Source organism: Pipistrellus hanaki, assembly GCF_964339955.1.
Source record: "Pipistrellus hanaki genome assembly, chromosome: 1".
NCBI classification, from domain to species: domain Eukaryota; kingdom Metazoa; phylum Chordata; class Mammalia; order Chiroptera; family Vespertilionidae; genus Pipistrellus; species Pipistrellus hanaki.
In genome coordinates this window covers 162098872-162118279 of record NC_140503.1, presented here as the reverse complement: position 1 = coordinate 162118279, position 19408 = coordinate 162098872, and the positions used below count along the sequence as shown (strand labels likewise).

At 41.9% G+C, this 19408-nt stretch overlaps 1 protein-coding gene across 2 annotated transcripts in view; it reads right to left on the bottom strand.

Moving 5' to 3' along the window:
• Positions 1-19408, bottom strand: part of RASGEF1B (RasGEF domain family member 1B) — a 507219-nt gene that overhangs the window by 315813 nt on the left and 171998 nt on the right. For both annotated transcript variants that reach the window (XM_084882776.1, XM_084882775.1), the window contains exon 3: positions 14137-14190. In XM_084882776.1, the coding sequence (XP_084738902.1) occupies positions 14137-14190 (54 nt within the window). The remainder of the gene's footprint in view (positions 1-14136; positions 14191-19408) is intronic.

Genomic DNA, 19408 nt, shown 5'->3' with positions numbered 1-19408 from the left:
TGGTAGCGGAGTCCAAATCCCCTGAAGAGATAACAGGGGGACGGCCCTCGGAACAATGCCAGATCACCTCGGTGACACGAAGGAGCCTCCAGACCTCGTCCCACAGGGATAACCTTGGCATTTTCAGAGCTAACGCAAGAGGAGGAGCTCTGACTCAGCCAGAAATACAACCTTGCATTTGACACCTTCTGCTGGCTCCACAGGCTGACTTCAGGGGCTTCCCTCTCTGCCTTTGTCCCACCTCTAGAACTGCTTCAGAGAAACGACTCCTCTGAAAAACTCTCTCTAAGGAAGCCAAGTGGGAACAGATCCCTGATCAGGAGGACACGGCAGCCCTGCCTTCCCCCACGGAGACAGGGGCACGCCTCTGGGGGAGCAGCAAGCCCCTGGCAGCGGCCTGCTGCGGCCCTTGTCACAGGCAGCCCTACTCAGGTGCTCTTGCGGCGAGCTGCCAGCTCAAGGCTGTAATCAGTTAAAGGGCTCCTCTGGTCAAGGAGAGTGGTCCTTCTGATGTCTCACTTGCAGACTGGAGCTCACGAAGGTTCAGCTTCAGAGGAGCAGCTCTGCATTCACCGCGTGTGATCCCCCCAATGGGAGAAGCCAAGCGCCCAGAGTTGCAATAATCACGTTATGTGCCAGTTTCCTTTGCCAGAAAAACAGTACACTCTTTTCCTTTATCCTTCCCCTAAGGGAAACTCCCACTGAGTCATTCTCTGGGTTCCCTGCTTATCTTGCAACTCCACACCAGCAGCACCACTTCTTTTTCAACATTATGCAGGCAGTTCCTCAAGCCTGCATAGTCTGTGGTTTTCAAGATCATTACCTTTAAGCTCATCCTCAGAGCAGGACAGAGCATGCGGTGTCCTGGGCCAATGGGTAAAATGCCAGCTACACTAGCGTTATCTCGTTACCATGAGGCAGGCAAGTCCTTGATTTAAACCATCCACCAGCCCCTGACTTGGAAGACAAATGGTCCCAGCCACCAAGTGAGAGAACCCAAAGGTATGTGTAGACGTGGCCCTGGTAAGAGTGTAGATAGGAAAGGGAACATGGAGTTAGCTTCTCTCCGAGGAAAGGCTGCTTGCAACCTTTTCCCTGCTATCTAAGCACAGTTTATAGTTATTACAAAACTCACCCTGTTGTGATTTATCCAAGCATAGTAATGCGTCCTGCCGCCACCACCAACAAACTAGGAGCTCATTCAAGACAGGGATTCATTTGTCTTTTATCATCCAAATAATCATGGGAGACTTCCAATATTTATTTTGGTCTAAGTAAACCCAAACCTCCTGCTCAGCCAGGGCCTAAAGAAGATGTGAATAAATATGGTGTGTCTGCGGGGAGGCAGGTTGGGGATGGAAACAATTTATAACCCTGTTACCTGAAATATTAGGTCAAAGAAAGAAGGGAAGAAGGAAGGAAGGGAAGGGCAGAGAAAGCTAAATAGAGAAATGAAGAAAACGAGAAAAAAAGAAAAAAATTTTTACAAAAATTATTGATGTTGTTGTATGAGTTCTTAATAAAAAAAATCCAATTAAAATGTGGACAGAGACCCTAGCAGGTTTGGTTCAGTGCATAGAGCATGAGCCCAAGGACTGAAGGGTCCAGGTTTGATTCCGGTCAAGGGTGTGTCCCTCGGTTGCAAGCTTGGGTCAGGCTCGTTAGGGAGGCAACCAATCGATGTGTCTCTCTCAGATTGATATTTCTCTCTTTCTCTGTCTCTCCTCCTCCTTGCCACTCTCTCTAGAAAAAGGGAGGGCAAAGGACCTCAACAGACATACAAATGGCCAACAGATATACAGGGTGGAGCAATATTAGATTTATAGTTGTTTGTATTAAAAATAAAACAATCCTATATAATAAAAGGCTACTATGCAAATCAACCAAATGGAGGAATGACTGGTCGCTATGATGTGCACTGACCACCAGGGGGCAGACGCTCAATGCAGGAGCTGCATCCTGGTGGTCAGTCTGCTCCACCAGAGGGAGTACTGCTCAGCCAGAAGCTGGGTTCATGGCTGACGAGCTCAGCAGTAGTGGCAGGAGTCTCTTCTTCCTTTATGGCAGCACTAAGAATTTCAGACTGGATGCTTAGGCCTACTCCCCATGGGCCTAAGCCACCAGTCAGACATCCCCTAAGGGCTCCCTGACTACAAGAGGGCATAGGCTGGGCTGAGGGACCCTCCTCCCACCAAGTGCACAATTTTTTTGTACCAGGCCTCTAGTAATTAATAAATGATAATATAAGAATATACTGTTATACATACAGCTATGAATCTACTTTTGCTCCACCCTGTATGAAAAGATGTTCAGCTTCACTAGTTACTAGAAAATGCAAATCAAAACCACAATGAGATACCACTTCACACCTATTAGGAGAGCTATTATCAACAAACAGGTTGGAAAGGCTGTGGAGAAAAAGGAACCCTCGCTCACTGCTTGTGGGAATGTAAACTTGAACAGTCACTATGGAAAACAGTATGGCAGCTCCTAAAAAATTAAGAATAGAGTTAACATACGACCCAGCAACCCCTCTTCTAGGCATCTACCTGAAAATTCTGAAACGTGTATTAGCAAAGGTCATGCTTATGTTCGTTGCAGCGTTATTCACAGTGGCCAAGACATGGAGACAACCAAAGTGTCCTTCAGTAGATGATTGGATAAAGCAGATGTCATACATATACACAATGGAATACTACTCATCCATAAGAAAGGATGAAATACCACCATTTGCAAAATGGATGAACCTTGAGAACAGTATGCTAAGTGAAACAAGTCAGTCAGAAAAAGCTAAGAGCCATATGATGTCACTCAATTGTGGGATATAAAACTGAAACTCGTGAATACAAACAGCCGTGTGGTGATTTCTAGAGGGAAGTAGGGGGAGAAGGGGGCCCTAATATAAGGTGACAGGAGAAGATCTGACTTTGGGTGGTGGGCACACAGTGCAATACACAGATCTTGTAACCTAGAAACCCACACCTGAAACCTATAGGTTCATGTTGACCAATGTCACCACAATCAATTCAACTAATAATTATTTTAAAAAGAAATAGCTGAATTAACAGTGCTTTTTGTAACTTTAACATGTGACCCTTTGACCTGGACTTCTGGATTCTCCTGAAGGCTCAGACAAGACACAAATTCAACAAGACACAGGGCAGGGGGAGGAGAGTAAACCCAATAGTCTCTTCCTTTATACAAGGAGGTATTATACTAGGTATAATCTCTGCTCACTTCCAGCTCGAAAGCTCTGTGATCATTACTTGCTATGACTGAAGATGGTGGTGATGTTAATAGTACTACTAGTATTTCATTTAAAGTGTATTTTTTGAGAAGCTACTATGTTCAAGTAACATCACTGAGTAAAACAGATTAAAAATAAAAAATACGCCGAAACTGGTTTGGCTCAGTAGTAGAGCATCGGTCTGCAGACTGAAAGATCCCAGGTTCGATTCCAGACAAGGGCATGTACATTGGTTGTGGGCACATCCCCGGTAGGGGGTGTGCAAGAGGCAGCTGGTCGATGTTTCTCTCTCATCGACGTTTCTAGCTCTCTATCCTTCTCTCCTCCTCTCTGTAAAAAATCAATAAAATATATTAAAAAAATAAAAAATAAAAAAACCTGTCATCTTGGAATTTATTCTATTGGTGGGAAAAGAGATGTTAATATACAAAATAAATTACATAGCATCTTAGAATGTGAGGTGAAAAATGGGCAATTTGGATGTTCTTTGAGCAGAAGCAGGTTGCAATTTTAAATAGGGTGGTCATGGAGAAGGTAGTTGATAAGATGGTATAGCTCCGTGGTTGGCAAAATGCGGCTCTTTGGCCCCTTGAGTGTGGCTCTTCCACAAAATACCATGGTCTGGGCGAGTCTATTTTGAAGAAGTGGCATTAGAAGAAGTTTAAGTTTTAAAAACTTGGCTCTCAAAAGAAATTTCAATCGTTTTACTGTTGATATTTGGCTCTGTTGACTAATGAGTTTGCTGACCACTGGTATAGCTGTATTACTGTTGAACAGAGGAGAGATGCTATAGACTAGGGGTGTCAAACTCAATCAGAGAAGGGGCCAAAATCTAAAATTCAACCTAAATCGCGGGCCGAATGGTTTACTGAACAGTCATAAACTGACAATGTCATAAACTGACAGCGGAGTGCAGTGATGACAGCGCGGTGCGGGCCACATTGCAAGGCCTGGCGGGCTGGATTTGGCCCGCGGGCCTTGTGTTTGACACATGTGCTATAGACTTTCCCCTTCCCTCCTCTCCTCCTGGCACTCCCCCAGCAAAGAAAGAGCTCTTCGCACTCATTTGCAATGTTTGGGATAAGGATAGGTGGCTCTGAATTCCATGCCCTCTCCTTTCAGCTCTACTGCCCAATACTGATTTTTATCATTGATCTTTCAACCCACTCTCCTGAGAGGCAGTACAGTATGGTGAAGGGGGAAGAGCACAGGCTCTGAGGCCTGATTTCTGGGACTGGGTCCCAGCTGCACGACCCATGAGCTCTACAAGCTTGCCCAAGTCACTTAGCTTTTCTGTGCCTTACTTATCTCATATGAAAAACGAGACAAACAGCCGAAACCGGTTTGGCTCAGTGGTAGAGCGTCGGTCTGCGGACTGAAAGGTCACGGGTTCGATTCCGGTCAAGGGCATATACATTGGTTGTGGGCACATCCCCGGAAGGGGGGAGGCAGCTGGTCGATGTTTCTCTCTCATTGACGTTTCTAGCTCTCTATCTCTCTCCCTTCCTCTCTGTAAAAAGCTCAATAAAATATATATTTAAAAAAAGAAAAAAAAAAAAAAAAAAAACGAGATAAACAATGGTATCAACTTTTTTTAAAAAGAGAAGACAGGCCCCAAATGGAGTCACTTGTGCTAAACCCCATGTTAGCACAGACTTAATTGCAGTTTCAACCTCTCCCAGAAATGTAACCTAAAATCTGGAATTACATGGTCAGCACTAGTGCATTGGAAGGTGACCTTGCCTGAGACAATTCACTCTTTGCCAGTAACTCCCATTTCCTACCCCCTTCTGCCTAAAAAGGGCTTTCGTTTTGCACAGCCCTCTGGAACTCTTTTCTATTTGCCAGCTGGGATGCTGCCCAGTTCATGAATGGTTGAATAAAGCCAGTAAGACTTTAAATTTTACTAAGTTGAATTTTTTAACACAACCTGTAGAATTATTCTAAGGGTTGAATAGGTGAATGTGTATGAAATTCCTCAAGCGGTGTCTCAGAGCTGGCTCTGGGCCTTGCAATGCAGCCATCACACTGGCTCCGCAGCTGTCTTATTTAGTGGTTGGCTTGAGCAATGACTTTGGGAGATTACAGTAATCATCAGAGTGTAGAATTAAAATAATAAAGAAAAACAATCAATGTGGGAGGAGAGAGAGGGGTGAGATTATTTGGCCTGTACAGATCATTTATGAAAACAAAAGAAAAGCACAGAGCTAAGCAGCTAAATCAGAGGTTGCAATTAGCTCAATTGTGGAGTAACTTGGTCCCATTTTGAACAACAATAGCAAGAGTGATCACTGTTAATTGAGCTAAATTAAGTATTCTGACTACTCAGCTTTTATAAAGATTTGTAAGCCAGTACAAAGACCCAATTTTCATGAATTCTTCTCCATACTTCGTATGGATTCATCTTTTATTTATTATGCTTCTTTTCAGACCTAACACACTTTTCTGTAGACTAAGAAAACAAGATAACTATGTCTACAAAAGCTCATCTTTCAGAACACATTATGTAAAAGTAAACGTGTATATGTGTGTATGAGCACACAAGCCTATTTTTAAATAACTATAGCCCAGTCTTGATTATGTAAGATTCTGAAAAATCTGAAAGGAAATAGAAGGAGAAATGGAAGAAGAAAAAGTTGCCGTAGTGTCCTTGAGACTCAGTAATAAAGAAGAAAACTCTCTACAATCACAAGGGAAATTCACAATTTACCAGAAGTTCACTATAATGTCTTAAGTACTTGGGAAAAAAATAGTGAAATCAGAGTGGTAATGACACAGCTGGACAGAGTATAGTGCATAGTATTTACCCCCCACACCCCTCCCCCATACAAATGCAAAAAAAACAACAGTATATTAAGTATGATTCTTAAATGTCCCTTTTCATGTATAATTTGCAAGATTCATCAACATCCCTTTATTTCTACTACCCCATTATACTATTTTGGCAGTCTGGAATTGCCGTGACAAAAATCCATGTTTTATTTGTAGCTCAAAATAGTTTGTGTGTTTTTTTGTTTGTTTGTTTGTTTTTTGTGTGTGTGTTTTTCAGGTGTATGTGTTAGGGGGTGCTGCTGCTAATTGTTACTGTTTCAAATATATCCTAAAATGTGTATCACATGGGCAGTTATGCATGAACCATTGACTAAGGACATGTTCTTGAACCTTGTTTTCATGCAAATGCAGCTGGGATAATTACAGCTCAAAGGGGATTAGAGCAACATTTTTCATGACATTTGCCCTTAACTAACTCCTTCCTATTAGCAATGTTACTGCTGCAGACAATGACTATATTATACAACCTATGGATCTCAATGTGCTGTTTATTTTAAAGTGACAGTGACAACCTCAGCAGCTGCTGGGAGAGAATAATGGATGCTCTAGCACTGGTGGTGGTACAGTTAGCAGGAAGGCCTTATTTATGGAAATGCCCACACCTTAAAAGGCAGGAGGTAATGTTACTGATGGGATTCTATTATGTATTATAAATTTTTATATCTACTAAGCTGTAACATGCTTGTGAATGACACCTCAACAACAAAACAATTAAAATGTATTCCTTGATTCTTGCTTATGATAGGAACACACAAAAACAGGAAGTCCATTTCTTCTGGTCAGAGGACTGTTTTCTGTACCCAATTTTAATCCTGCAAATCATGACTACTTGGTCTGACCTTGAGTGTGTGTCTTTCCCTTTCAAAATTTCAAGATCACGAGGCTAAGAATAAAAAATTCCTAGGCTAGGGATGAAACATGATAACATTATGCAGGAATCACCAGTTTTCACTCTATTCAATTATCCTCACTAAAAGTGAGGAAGCCCACATTTCCATAGAACATTGTATTTACCATCTCAAACCCTCCACCCATTGAAATGCCTCCCTTCAATGAAGATAAAAGCCACAGGCCCAATCTACCCACAGTATTGACTTTGTCTGGCCCACTTATAAAGAATATGTACCAAACAAATAATAATGCGAGTGGTCAAATGGGGCCAATATTAACATTTAGAAAAGGCAATGACCATATGTTTATTTGAGGGACAGAAATATTTTATAGTATGTACCTCCAAGCATGGGATAAGGTGTTTTACCTACCTGAGTATGTTCTACGTGCTGGCATAAGAAAACATACCAAGAGTAGTCTCTTCCACTCCCTGCCTTTCCCACCTCAAGCCTTCTTATGGATGCCTTTGGTGGAACAATAATACTAGCCCCGAGCTTATGAATTAACAAGCATAATTAAAAGTCTACTATGTGCTTAAAATTATGCCAGGTACTTTCTGTGAAGACACAGAAAAGTATTCTCATTTTACTACTAGGAAGGTTTTATGTTTCATTTATTAAGAAATTCTTTGCTTCTACATAGCTGGAACCTGTCCCAGGATTGAACTTGAATGCATTCTAATTGTTACGATTTAGAATTACTAAGAATTAGAGACCTATACAAACATATTTCTCCAGTGCAATTAGAGTTTAGTTTTCTCTAAATGTTGATGTCAGCTCAAGTCCATTGATGTACTTTCCTTAATATTATTGCTCTTTTATTTTTTACTAGAGGCCCGGTGCACAAAATTCATGTGTTGGGGGAGAGGGGGTCCTTAGCCCAACCTGCACCCTCTCCTATCTGGGACCCTCAAGGGATGTCCAAATGCCCGTTTAGGCCCAATCTTGCTGACTCCCAACTGCTTGCCTGCCTGCCTTTCTGATTGCCCCTAACCGCTTCTGCCTACCAGCCTGATCATCCCTAACCACTCCCCTGCCAGCCTGATTGATTCCTAACTCTCCCCTGCCAGCCTGTTTGCCCCTAACTACCCTCTCCTGCGGGCCTGGTCACCCCTAACTGAACTCCCCTGCAGGCATGGTCCCCCCCAACTGCTCCCCTTCAGGGCTGAGTCCCCCCCAACTGCAGGTCTGGTCATCCCAAATTTCCCTCCTCTGCTGACCTGGTCACCCCTAACTGCCCTCTCCTGCAGGTTTGATTGCCCCCAACTGCCCTTGCTTTCAGATCTGATCCCTCCCAAATGCTCTCCCCTGCTGGCCATCTTGTGGTGGCCATTTTGTGTCAACATGGGGGCAGCCATCTTGTGTGTTGAAATGATGGTCAGTTTGCATATTACTCTCTTGTTAGATAGGATAAGGCCTGGTACATGGGTGGGGGCCAGCTGGTTTGCCCGGAAGGGTGCCCTGGATCAAGGTGGGAGTTCCCTTGGGGTGTGGGTCAGCCTGGGTGAGGGGAGGCGCCTGTTGTGGTTTGCAGGCTAGCCATGCCCCCTGGCAACCCAAGCAGAGCCCCTGGAATCTGAGATTTATTTATCTTCTATAATTGAACCTTTGTAGCCTTGAGTGGAGCCAAGTCTCCTGCTTTCTCTGAGGCTGCAGCCATTTTTGTTGAGATTTATTTATAGTCTATAAATAAAACTTTGTAGCCTTGAATGGAAGCCAAAGCAGGCCAGGGCTGCAGAAGCTTGGCTTCCTCCATTGCTGGGGAAACCTAAGCCTCCTGCTCGCTCTGTGATCACAGCCATCTTGGTTGGGTTAATTTGCGTGATTGTTCCTGATTGGCTGGCAGGCGTGGCTTGTGGGTGTGGCAGAGGTATGGTCAATTTGCATATTACTCTTTTATTATATAGGATTTTTTTGCACTTTTCTTTATTGAGTAAGGTATTACATATGTGTCCATATCCCTCCATTGCCCCCCCCCCACTCCACTCCCATATATGCCTTCATCCCCCAATGTCTTGCGTTGCTCTTTTAGAGTAACGAGATAAAGTGGGACTCAAGGCACCAAGGCTCAAAGTAGTATCTATTTGCAGAGGGTAGAATTACAAAGGAACATCTCTTACTGAGACGTTGTTCTAAGAATTTTACATGAATCGACTTATTCAATTCTCACGGCAATTCCATAGGCTGGTGCCATTATTTGTCTCATTTTATACATGAGACAAATGAGGCCCAGAGAGGCTAAGTAATCTGGGCAAAGTTGTAGAGCTCATGGGTGGTGGAACTGGGACTCCAGTCTCTGCAACCAGTCTCCAGAGCTTATGCTCTTAACCATACTGCCTCTCAGGAGAGTGGGATTGGAAAATGCAATGATAAAAACCAAAACAGGGTAATAAAAGCTGAAAGAGGAGGGCATAGAATCCAGAACCATCCATCCTTATCTCAAACATTGCAAATGAATGCTAAGAGCTCTTTCTTTGCTGAGGGGAGGGGGGAATAAAAGGAGAAGATAGAGGGAGGGAGAGAGGACAAAGGGAGAGAAGAGGGAAGGAGGAAGGAAGAGAAAAAGGGATGGAGGGAGAGAGAGAGGACAGGCTGCAGTGCTTTTCCTCTGTTCAAAGTGATACAACTTCCCTTCCCATAAATTAGTGGTCTGCGTTGGCACACATGAAAAAAAATAATAACTTTGCAATGTGTATATAGCATCCTTTATCCAGCAGAGAGCCCTACAGCAAGTCAGCAAAAACAGCTCTCTGCCAAAAATGAAACTTCATAGCTTCCAAAAAATCTATTTAGAAAGCAAACAGCATTTAAATTTACATGAAATGATACCCTTTTCTGTAACTGCTCCAGGACATGGGATTCTGTCCTTCTGGGGGAACTTAGGAATTTCCTCAATGCTGACTGGGTGGGTTTGGACTTTGTGCCCTTTCTCAGGTCATGGGAAGAAGTCACCGTGACCTACCAGCCTGGAAATTCTGCCAAGAGGCTGAGAGCCCTGGGAATCTGCCCAGCCAGCTTCGTGGAGGTCAATGAGCACAGTCTAGACATTAAGTATTAGTCTTAAAAAGAGGAAGATAGATACAGTATAGTTTCAAAAGGCTGAGGAACCAACTGTGAGTAAATGTCTTAACTACTGATATACTATCTTGGGCTGTGCTGTCTTTTCCCAGGAACCTATTCATCAACACTGATGAAAAATTTGAATCTTCTAGTAGCTCATTACATTCTATATTCTTAATCATCTTTTCCTGAAGGAAAATTACCTTGTCTATGTGAGTAAAGCATCACTTATGTCTATTAAAAATAAAAACATCATCCGCTGGGATAAGAGATGATATGGGCACATCCTGTGCCCACTCACACATCATTGGTGACAGTGGAGAGGCATAAATCAAAGCCAAGGGTTGGATAGAATAGAAAGAAGTCAACATGACCAAAATAATCCCACAAATTACAGCCACCAACAGATGGATTTCTTTAAGGTTCCCACATATTATAACACCAATACTTTTTAGATGATAGGGATACATTTCCTAAATACCTTACTTTTTAAAGTTGTCATTTGTACTAGTTAATATCTCAGAAGTCCAGAGAGAATAGAGAGTGACACACACAGAGAGAAACTGCTGTTTCCCTGCCCTAAAAAAAGTACAATAAACTAATGATAGTTGAATTTTTTTAATAAACTCTTCAACCTGAGGAACCTATTTCTAAGACTATAGGCAAGGATTCTGGAAGGGACTCTAGGCTACCAAATCTAGATGAAAGTTACAACAGGATAAAGCAGAGCATTTTGATGGCAAACTGAAAAAACCACTGTTTTTCATTTCCAAGTAATTTGTGAAACAGAAATCTCTAACCTCTAACCCATTTCTGGCATTCATCTTATCCCTGACCCTCACCCCATCCATCATCCTCAGCTGTCCATCTCCCCTGGCCTATCTCTGGCCTATGACCCTGGAGTGGGAGTCAGGGTCAGGGCGAGGAGTGGTGAGGTGAGAATATCTGTTTTGCACATTACCTTTAAATTGAAATGCTGCAAGTTCAATAGTGCTATGTCAGAATATCCCTACAGGAAAATTACTGAGTCGATGTATCTGGGTGCAAACATTTTGCACTGAAAAATGGAAAAGTATCAAGACACAAAAAGGTATAAATACCAATGAACATAAACAGGTGGCAGGAGATGCCGTGGAGCATGCTTGAAGCTCATTCTCTGCTGCTCATCCACCCAGTACACACCTACCATGTGTCAACTCTAGTTCAATAGTGTGAGCTAGAGAGGTCACAGAGGAAGAAAGTCAGAAGATACAAACTAGATCCACCCTCCAAGAGTCTGCCTGAATGTAATATGTAACCTAGAGCAAGCCATTTCAAGTCTTGACATATTTGTTTTTCCTCTATAACATATTAACAATAACAACTGCCTTGCAATAGGAGGCACTCAATAAATAATCATGAATGAATGAATGAATGAATGATTCATGTATATCCCCTAGATGTTTTGAGGCTTTCCAGATTAAGGAGTGAATAGGTTGGTCTTTGGCTGAAAATAAGAATAGGTGATCTTACAACTGTATAAGATGGTGTTTAGGTGGTAGGCCTTGGAATACTTGCTGTCTTTGGTTAAACACTTAAATCTCCACCCCTCCCCCACACCAGCTAGCCATAACATCTTATTTTAGTGTCGAAATTGACTTGATATTGATAAATAAAACCTGAAAATCAATATTCTTTTCTCAACAATTATGAAGAAGAAAAACAGTGCTTTTTAGAATAAAATGGTCTCAAAATGATATCACACTAATGAACAATCATGTATATAGCAAATCCATTTATTAAATAAATCTTTATTGAGTTCTTACTACCTGTGGGATATTATTTTATTAATCATAACTGAATCAGCCATTGTTCCTTCCCTCCAAAAGCTGACTTTTTAGGGGAAAACTGGACCCATAAATTAGCAGCTAGAATCCAATGGCAGAAGAAATAGCAAAACACTAAAAGCAATGGTTTTGGTATCCAACTGCTGTTTGACCCAGTGATCTCACTTCTAGGAATACATTCTAAGAAAGCTGAAACACCAATAAAAAAAAAAGTTATACATACATCCTTATGTTCATAGCAGCATTGTTAACAATAGCTAAGATCTGGAAACAGCCCAAGGACCCACCAGTAGGTGAGTGGATTAAAAAGCTGTGGTTCATTTACATAAGGAACACTATGCAGCTGCAAAAATGAAGGAGCTCTTAACCAGGGGTCTTCAAACTACGGCCCGCGGGCCACATGAAGACTGCATAGGAGTCTGATCCGGCACGCCAGGTTTTTTGGGCAGTGAGCGCAGCCGAGGTGTTACAGTAGGAATTAGTAGTTCATATAGTCCGGCCCTCCAGCTCTCTGAGGGACCGTGATCTGGCCCCCACTTTAAAAAGTTTGAGGACCCCTGTCTTAAACCTTGCCACAGCACAGATAGACCTAGAGACTCTTACATTATGCAAAATAATTTAGTTAGAGAAAGACAAATATCACATTATCTCACTTATATGTGGAATCTAATGAACAAATAAACTAACCAACAAAATAGAACCAGTGGTTCTATGCATGGAACAGAATAACAGATCTCAGTGGGAAGGAGAATGGAGGGGTCAGGATGAGATTAGCCAAAGATCATATAAGCATAACCCATGGACACAGACAATAATGTAGGTAAGACCTGTGGCAGGACAAGGATTGGGTGGAAGGGGACAAAAAGCGGGGCAGGGCAGGGGGTATGAGGGACATCTATAATACTGATAACTTTTTTAGAAAAAGTGAAGCATAGAACAACCCAAGGTCACATAAGTAATAAGTGGCAGAACCAGATTTCAAAACCAGATAGCCAGATCCCAATAGTCCATGCTTTTGGAAGTCAATCATATAACTGTTCTAACAGAAATAAAGGAAAAGCATTAGTCTAGCAGTGAGGGGGGAGAAGATTCAGAAGAAACGTTTAATGGACTTTATATGTAAATAACTAGGCAAAAATCAAAAGGAGGCAGATATTGACTCAGTAAAATGAAGAAGTCTCTAACACTGTGTCACTAGTGAACAGTTAGGCTCATAAAGTTCCCTGTCAACAGAATATCCAGGTAGAGGCTAGAAGTCCACCTATAAATGATATCAAAGGCAGTAACATTTTTAAGAGCATTACATGCACCTCACTCTCAGGAAGCAGAGAATAAGACAAACCCAGCAGAACTCAATTAAGATGGAGATCTAACAGGCAATTTAAAAAGTATCAAGGTAATGAAATGGATGGCATTCAAAAAGGTGGGCACTCACACCACTAACTATGATTCTCTCTGCTACCTACTTTCGTGTCAGGAAAATTCAGAAATGGAAACAGCACAGCAAACAACATCATAGTATAAAATCCTAAGAAATGCCAAGTAACTAAAATATGAGACACTAATCAACTCATTATGCATCTGGTTTTCCATATCAATGGATGGTATCAAAGAATTGATTTGAGTTGTTTGGACTGTGAAATCACTTCTTTCCCCTCAAGAAGGAGAAGATCTAGTTAAACCTGAGATTAAAGAGGCGGATAAAAGTGCCCCCTGGACAGCAATGGCCAGGAATTAGACACGCTGCTACTACCAGAGCAGGCAGTCTTGAGATGTGATCCATTTCAGGATGTCTTCCATCCGACGCAAGGGAGGCTAATCCTTTTGCAAAGCATGACAGCTTCTCAAACGTGATTGTGGTGAATCCAAACCAGATTTTATGCTATATGATCAGTTTTCTTTCGCAATACAAAATCATTTTTATACTGTATTGGGTATTAAGTTCATTAGATTTAAATTTGCAAACAAAGACAAACATGCCTGCAATGCAGCCTGCTCTAGACTCCCTTGAGGCTCGTTTAGCAGAATAAAATGTCAAATAATAGCGAGAGAGAAATATATTGAATCAGGGCTTCTCTATAAAAACAAATGCTGTCAAACGGTGACAGAGTTTTCCACTTCCTTAAAGAGAACCATTCAAATTTCCATCTCTGAAGAAAAAGGACTATTATGTGTCATCAGAACATTCTCATTGATACCATTGCTTTTCAAACGAATGTCCATCAACTCTGAAGCCTTTATTACTCTGACAGCAGGCTGAAACTCTCAGAGGCTGGCTTACCTTTCTGCAGTCAGATAAGGACTTCTCACTGCCCAATGTGCTGAAAACGGTGGTCTGCAAAACAGGAAGGTGGGAGACACATTAGAACTGTCAGAGTGTCCCAGACCTGTGCATCTCCAATTCAAGGTGGGTACCACTTCCTGGAACCCCATTGATTTATCTGGAATTTAAAAAGTATCTGCTTTTCCCTGCTCCCAATTCCGCATACGCACACACATATGCACACACACACACACACACACCAACTGGGACATTTATTACAGGCATCAATGACACAGTGAAATAAAGATTCTTGTTTATATTCATTTCACAAACAAGGTAATTGTAGCACAATTAGGTTGCCAAAGACCATACACCTCAGAAACAGACCAGAACTCAAAAACAAGTTGTCTGACTCCAAAACCCACCTTCTCAACCACACCAGGTACTTTCTCTTTATCTTGAAGAGATATGCCCAAAATGTCAAAAGCCAAAAATCTTTCAAATGATAACTTTTATGAGCTGAGTAATAAATGGAGCTTCTCTCCATTCATGAGGTTTGTGATTCTGAACAGCAGTGCCAAGTTTGCATCTCATCTCCTCTTCTTTAGCACATCATCATCCCAGTGATTGACATATTTGTGTATATATTTTCCTGACCTCATGAACTACTAGAAAGGCACTTAAATATTCAAGGCCAATTGAAATTTACAAGTTTGTTACTTTTGGATTATCCTATGAAGCATTCAACTGAGCTGTGGTTACCCACATACATATATTGCTTTTTTGGGTTTCAGGAAATCTTCTTTTTCTTTAATTACAAAACTAATATGTATTTTTAATGAGTTAATACCTCTTCGAACCTATCCTCCTGAGGTAACCAATAATAACAATTTGTGTTCATCCTTTCTCTATCATCACATGCATTACATATTAATTATATTTATTATACTAGAGATCCTGTGCATGAATTCATGCACCAGTGAGGTCCTTTGGCCTGGCCTGCAGGATTGGGCCAAAACTGGCTCTCTGACATCCCCCAAGGGGTCCCACAATGTAAGAGGGTGCAGGCCAGGCCGAGGGACCCCACTGATGCACAATCGGGGACGGGGAGAGACATGGGAGGTTGGCCAGCAGGGGAGAGACCGCAGGAGGGCTCCAGTGTGTGTCTGGCCCATCTCGCTTAGTCCTGATCAACCTGACCACAGCAGCAAGCTAACCTACCAGTTGGAGCATCTGCCCCCTAGTGGTCAGTGCATGTCACAGCTAGTGGTTGAGTGGTCTTAGCATTTTATTAGCATATTGCACTTTGATTGGTTGAATGGCCAACTAGAAAACCAGACACTTAGCATATTAGGCTTTTATTATACAGGACTAGAGGCACAGTGCATGAAATTCATGCACTCACGGGGGTGGTCCCTCGGCCCAGCCTATGCCCTCACAGTCTGGGAGCCCTCAGGGAGTGTCTGACTACTGCAGAGGGGGGATAGGCTCCTGTCACCACTGCTGTGCATGCCAGCCATGAGTTCAGCTTGTGGCTGAGTGGCACTCCCCCTGTGGAAGCACACTGACCACCAGGGGGCAGCTCCTGCATTGAACATCTGGTCCCTGATGGTCAGTGCACATCATTCCCCTGTCAGATCAAGGCATATTAGCCTTTTATTATATAGGATTACATATGCACATATAGAACTTCTTTCTTTCTTGAGATCACACCATCCTGCTTAGACTATATTACCAACATCTTCCCAAGTCAGTTCATATAGACTGACTCATTGTTCTCAATAGCTATGTAACATTCCATAATATGGATACCCCATACTTTATGTATGCTTTCCTTTATTGATTGATATTTTGTGATTTTCAGGTTTTGATTCTTTTGTGTTGGTTTTCTTTATTTGCTGCAATAAATATCCTTAGATAAATAGGAGGGGATAGATAGATAGATAGATATTACATTATATATATATATATATATATATATATATATATATATATAATTTTATTTTGGTTGAATAGGGTCAAAAGAACTAAAATAAATGTATAATAAATACAGGCTTTGATAAGGCTTAAAGATCTAAAGTATATAAATTTTCTGCTATGCTCTCCTCATATATCATAAAAATATTTACCACCTCACCTAGAAAAGTTAAGAATCTGAGCCAACACATGACCTGGCCCAAAATAATATGCAGTATTAAAGGACAAAAAACACAGATATGGATACACACAAAAAGTATCTTTAATGAAGAAAAAATAAACTTAAGATTTAGGTTGGGTGGGATCCTTAAATTTGGTTTGCAGGCAGTTTTTCTGTTTTTATTTTGTTTATGAGGGAAGAAATACATGTTATTTAGAAAGTTTGAGTTAAAAGGGGAAAAGGGAAAACAGGGAAGAATTTTGGTAATGGAAGAAAAGAGGAAAAGCAAAAGTCAAAAGAGAGGAAATGTTCATAAAAACAGACACCAGAATTACCAAGAAAATGACTCACATAAAGAAACAGCCATCTCTGCTCCAAGAGAATGAGGGCACGTGATTCCTTCTTCTTATCATAACCTGTCCCATTGATCTAATTTCAACCCTGACAAACAGCAGCCCATGTTGGCAGGGCCAAGCATAGTCCTGGAGTTCCATGCAATGTTTATCTATGCTGCTGCCAGGTTTGCCTTCGTTTCTCTCATTTCTCTATTCCTTGGGATGCAAGGGAAGATGTCTTTGCTGCTTGCTATTCAAAGATTATACCATTAACGAGAAAGGGAAAAGCCAAAGGAGACAGTTCTCACATGCTACAGTGAGAACCCCAACTGCAATCTTTCAACCAAATGCCTTCCTCATGACCTTCATCATCTTGAAGCATTTGTATACCTGAGCATCCTGGCATGGGGGCCCTCTGTTCACTCTCAAATTTCTGCTCCAGGAAGGTAAAGACTTAACAAGACTTGGTCACTGCTGTGGCCCCATTACCTAGCCCAATGCCTGACACAAAGAAGGTATCCAATTAATATGCACTGAATGGATGCCAAAAGGAAAAAAAATGACATAAGCAAAACTGTAGTCCTTATCCCAAAACACTGTTGGGAAAGCATGATGCTGAAAACACAGCTTCACATGTAGTAAGTAAAGCCAAAGGAGATAAATAAAACTCCTGAATGGTAGCAAAATACATTTTCTTTCTATTTAGCATATGTCCATTATCTATTATCCACTTGGTTTGGCTAAATCAATTTTTCAATGTTGGGCCTATGAACATTTTGAACTGGATAAATCTCTGTTGGGGGTGGGGTGTGCATGCGTGCTGTGCTGTGCATTGTAGGATGTTTTGTAACATCTCTGGCCTCTCCCCACCAGATGCCAGTAAAACATACCCCTCCCATGTCAATTGTGACAAGCAAAAATGTCCCCAGACATTACCAATTTTCCCCTGGGGGCTGCAAAATTACCCCCAGTTGAGGACAATGGGTCTAATCTCTAAAGGAGCTAGTTACAGAAATTATTCTAATTCCCTGGCTAGTGCAACAATTTTTTTTCCTGGAATTTCTCTTCTTGTCCGTGATTTCAAATCTTATTCTCAGTCCTAAATGGAAGTCAAAATCTGAGGAGGACCCAAATTCCAGCTATTGAAGACTGTGTGCAGGCAACTTGAGAGACTAAATGCATTTTTAAGCTTCAGACACACCACTGGGGAGAGTAAATTAACTAAAGTGTCTAAGAAGTCAGACATTAGTGCTATAAACCCAGGGAAATGATCTTTGAAATTAAACAATACCATTCAACCTTCAAGAACAGTGTCAGGTAACGGAGAAACACAGGGAAGGAGAAATGAGAGCCAGAGATGGGTGAAATTGGCCTCCCTGAACAAAATTAATACAATTAGCTCTAAATGTTACATTTGTAGAAAAGAAACACTTGAGCCAAAAGGACAAATGTATGGTGAACTCTCAGCACCTGGAAGGAGTGTGAACAAGGTATGGAACGGGTCAATGAGAGTCCGTCTCCTTAATTCGGCCATTTTCTAAAGGGATTTTACTTATACGCTTGGTCAGTCTCATTCCATTCCTGTCTAAAGACTATCCGGCATTCCAGTTCCCTAATTGCAGCTATTGTAAATGACTTTGGGTGGGCTTTCTAAATCTTCCATAACATGTTCACTTTAATTACTGAAAATGAAAGACTCAAAGCATGGCAACTTACCCATGCTGTGACCTTCTTGATTGTTGCATCAATATTTTTCTACTAAAGAGGAAACTCCTCATGAGTCCCCTCCACCAAAGTCGCAGGATGCTGTGTTGGTCACAGGAGCGCAAGCGTAATGAAGCACCAGGGCTTTTTCAGAGCGCTGACTTCTAACCCTGTTGGCAGGGTGACCAGCGTGGGGTGAACAGTATTGTGCATGGACCATTGCAGCAATTTCCCAAAATGAATCTAGAAAGGTGGGACCCCACTGTTTTCCACTGATGCACTGATGCCTGAAATTTCACTTATCAGAGCTCCGTCTTTAGCATAAGGCTTTCCGTCATAATAGAGAAACCCTCGGAAGATGCTAGGGTGAAAAGGGGGAAATTGAACATTGCTTGTCTTACTATCCGTTGGTCTGTTACACCTTAGAAGGAATGAGTTTATCGGATCCTTTCCTATAAGTAGATATTTTTTTAAAAAAATAGTAATTTCAAAAGCAGGTTTAACAGGAAATGAAGACTTATATCCTGAAGACATTGGATACTCAATGGTGATGAAAACAGGTCTAAAGGCACAGAGGGCAGGTGAGACTCCCTAACATGCAGACCGTGAGATGGAGGTGAGCATGCAGGAGGTTTATTAGAGAGTGCTGTTGGGATCTCCACTTGTAGAAGGAAGGGGAGAGGAGCAGGTCTGAACAGAGGGAGACGTTGGGCTGTGGTGTAAATTAGGCAAAGGTCTCAGCCAACCAAACGGGAGAATCTAAAGATGGGACAGACCTGTCCCAAGCTGGGCTGAAGTGAAGGGCTGCCCTGGGAAGGGGGCATCACCGTAAGCAAAATGATTCTCCTCAGCCAAGGGCAATCTCCTAAGAGGACTGACAGCAGAGGGCAGCCTAGCAACAGGGAGATGTGTGTGGTGCATTGCTGTGTCCACAATAGTATATTGTACTTTGGCACACTTTTGCTAAGGACAGATACTGGCTATGGCAAAATTACTTTAGTTGAATGGTGACCCCTTAGTAGAGCTTACAGTTTTGCCAGACTTTTATGATAATCATCGGGCAGATAAACAAATGGACCACTTGCTCAGGAATCTAGGCTTTTAATTCTTGTCA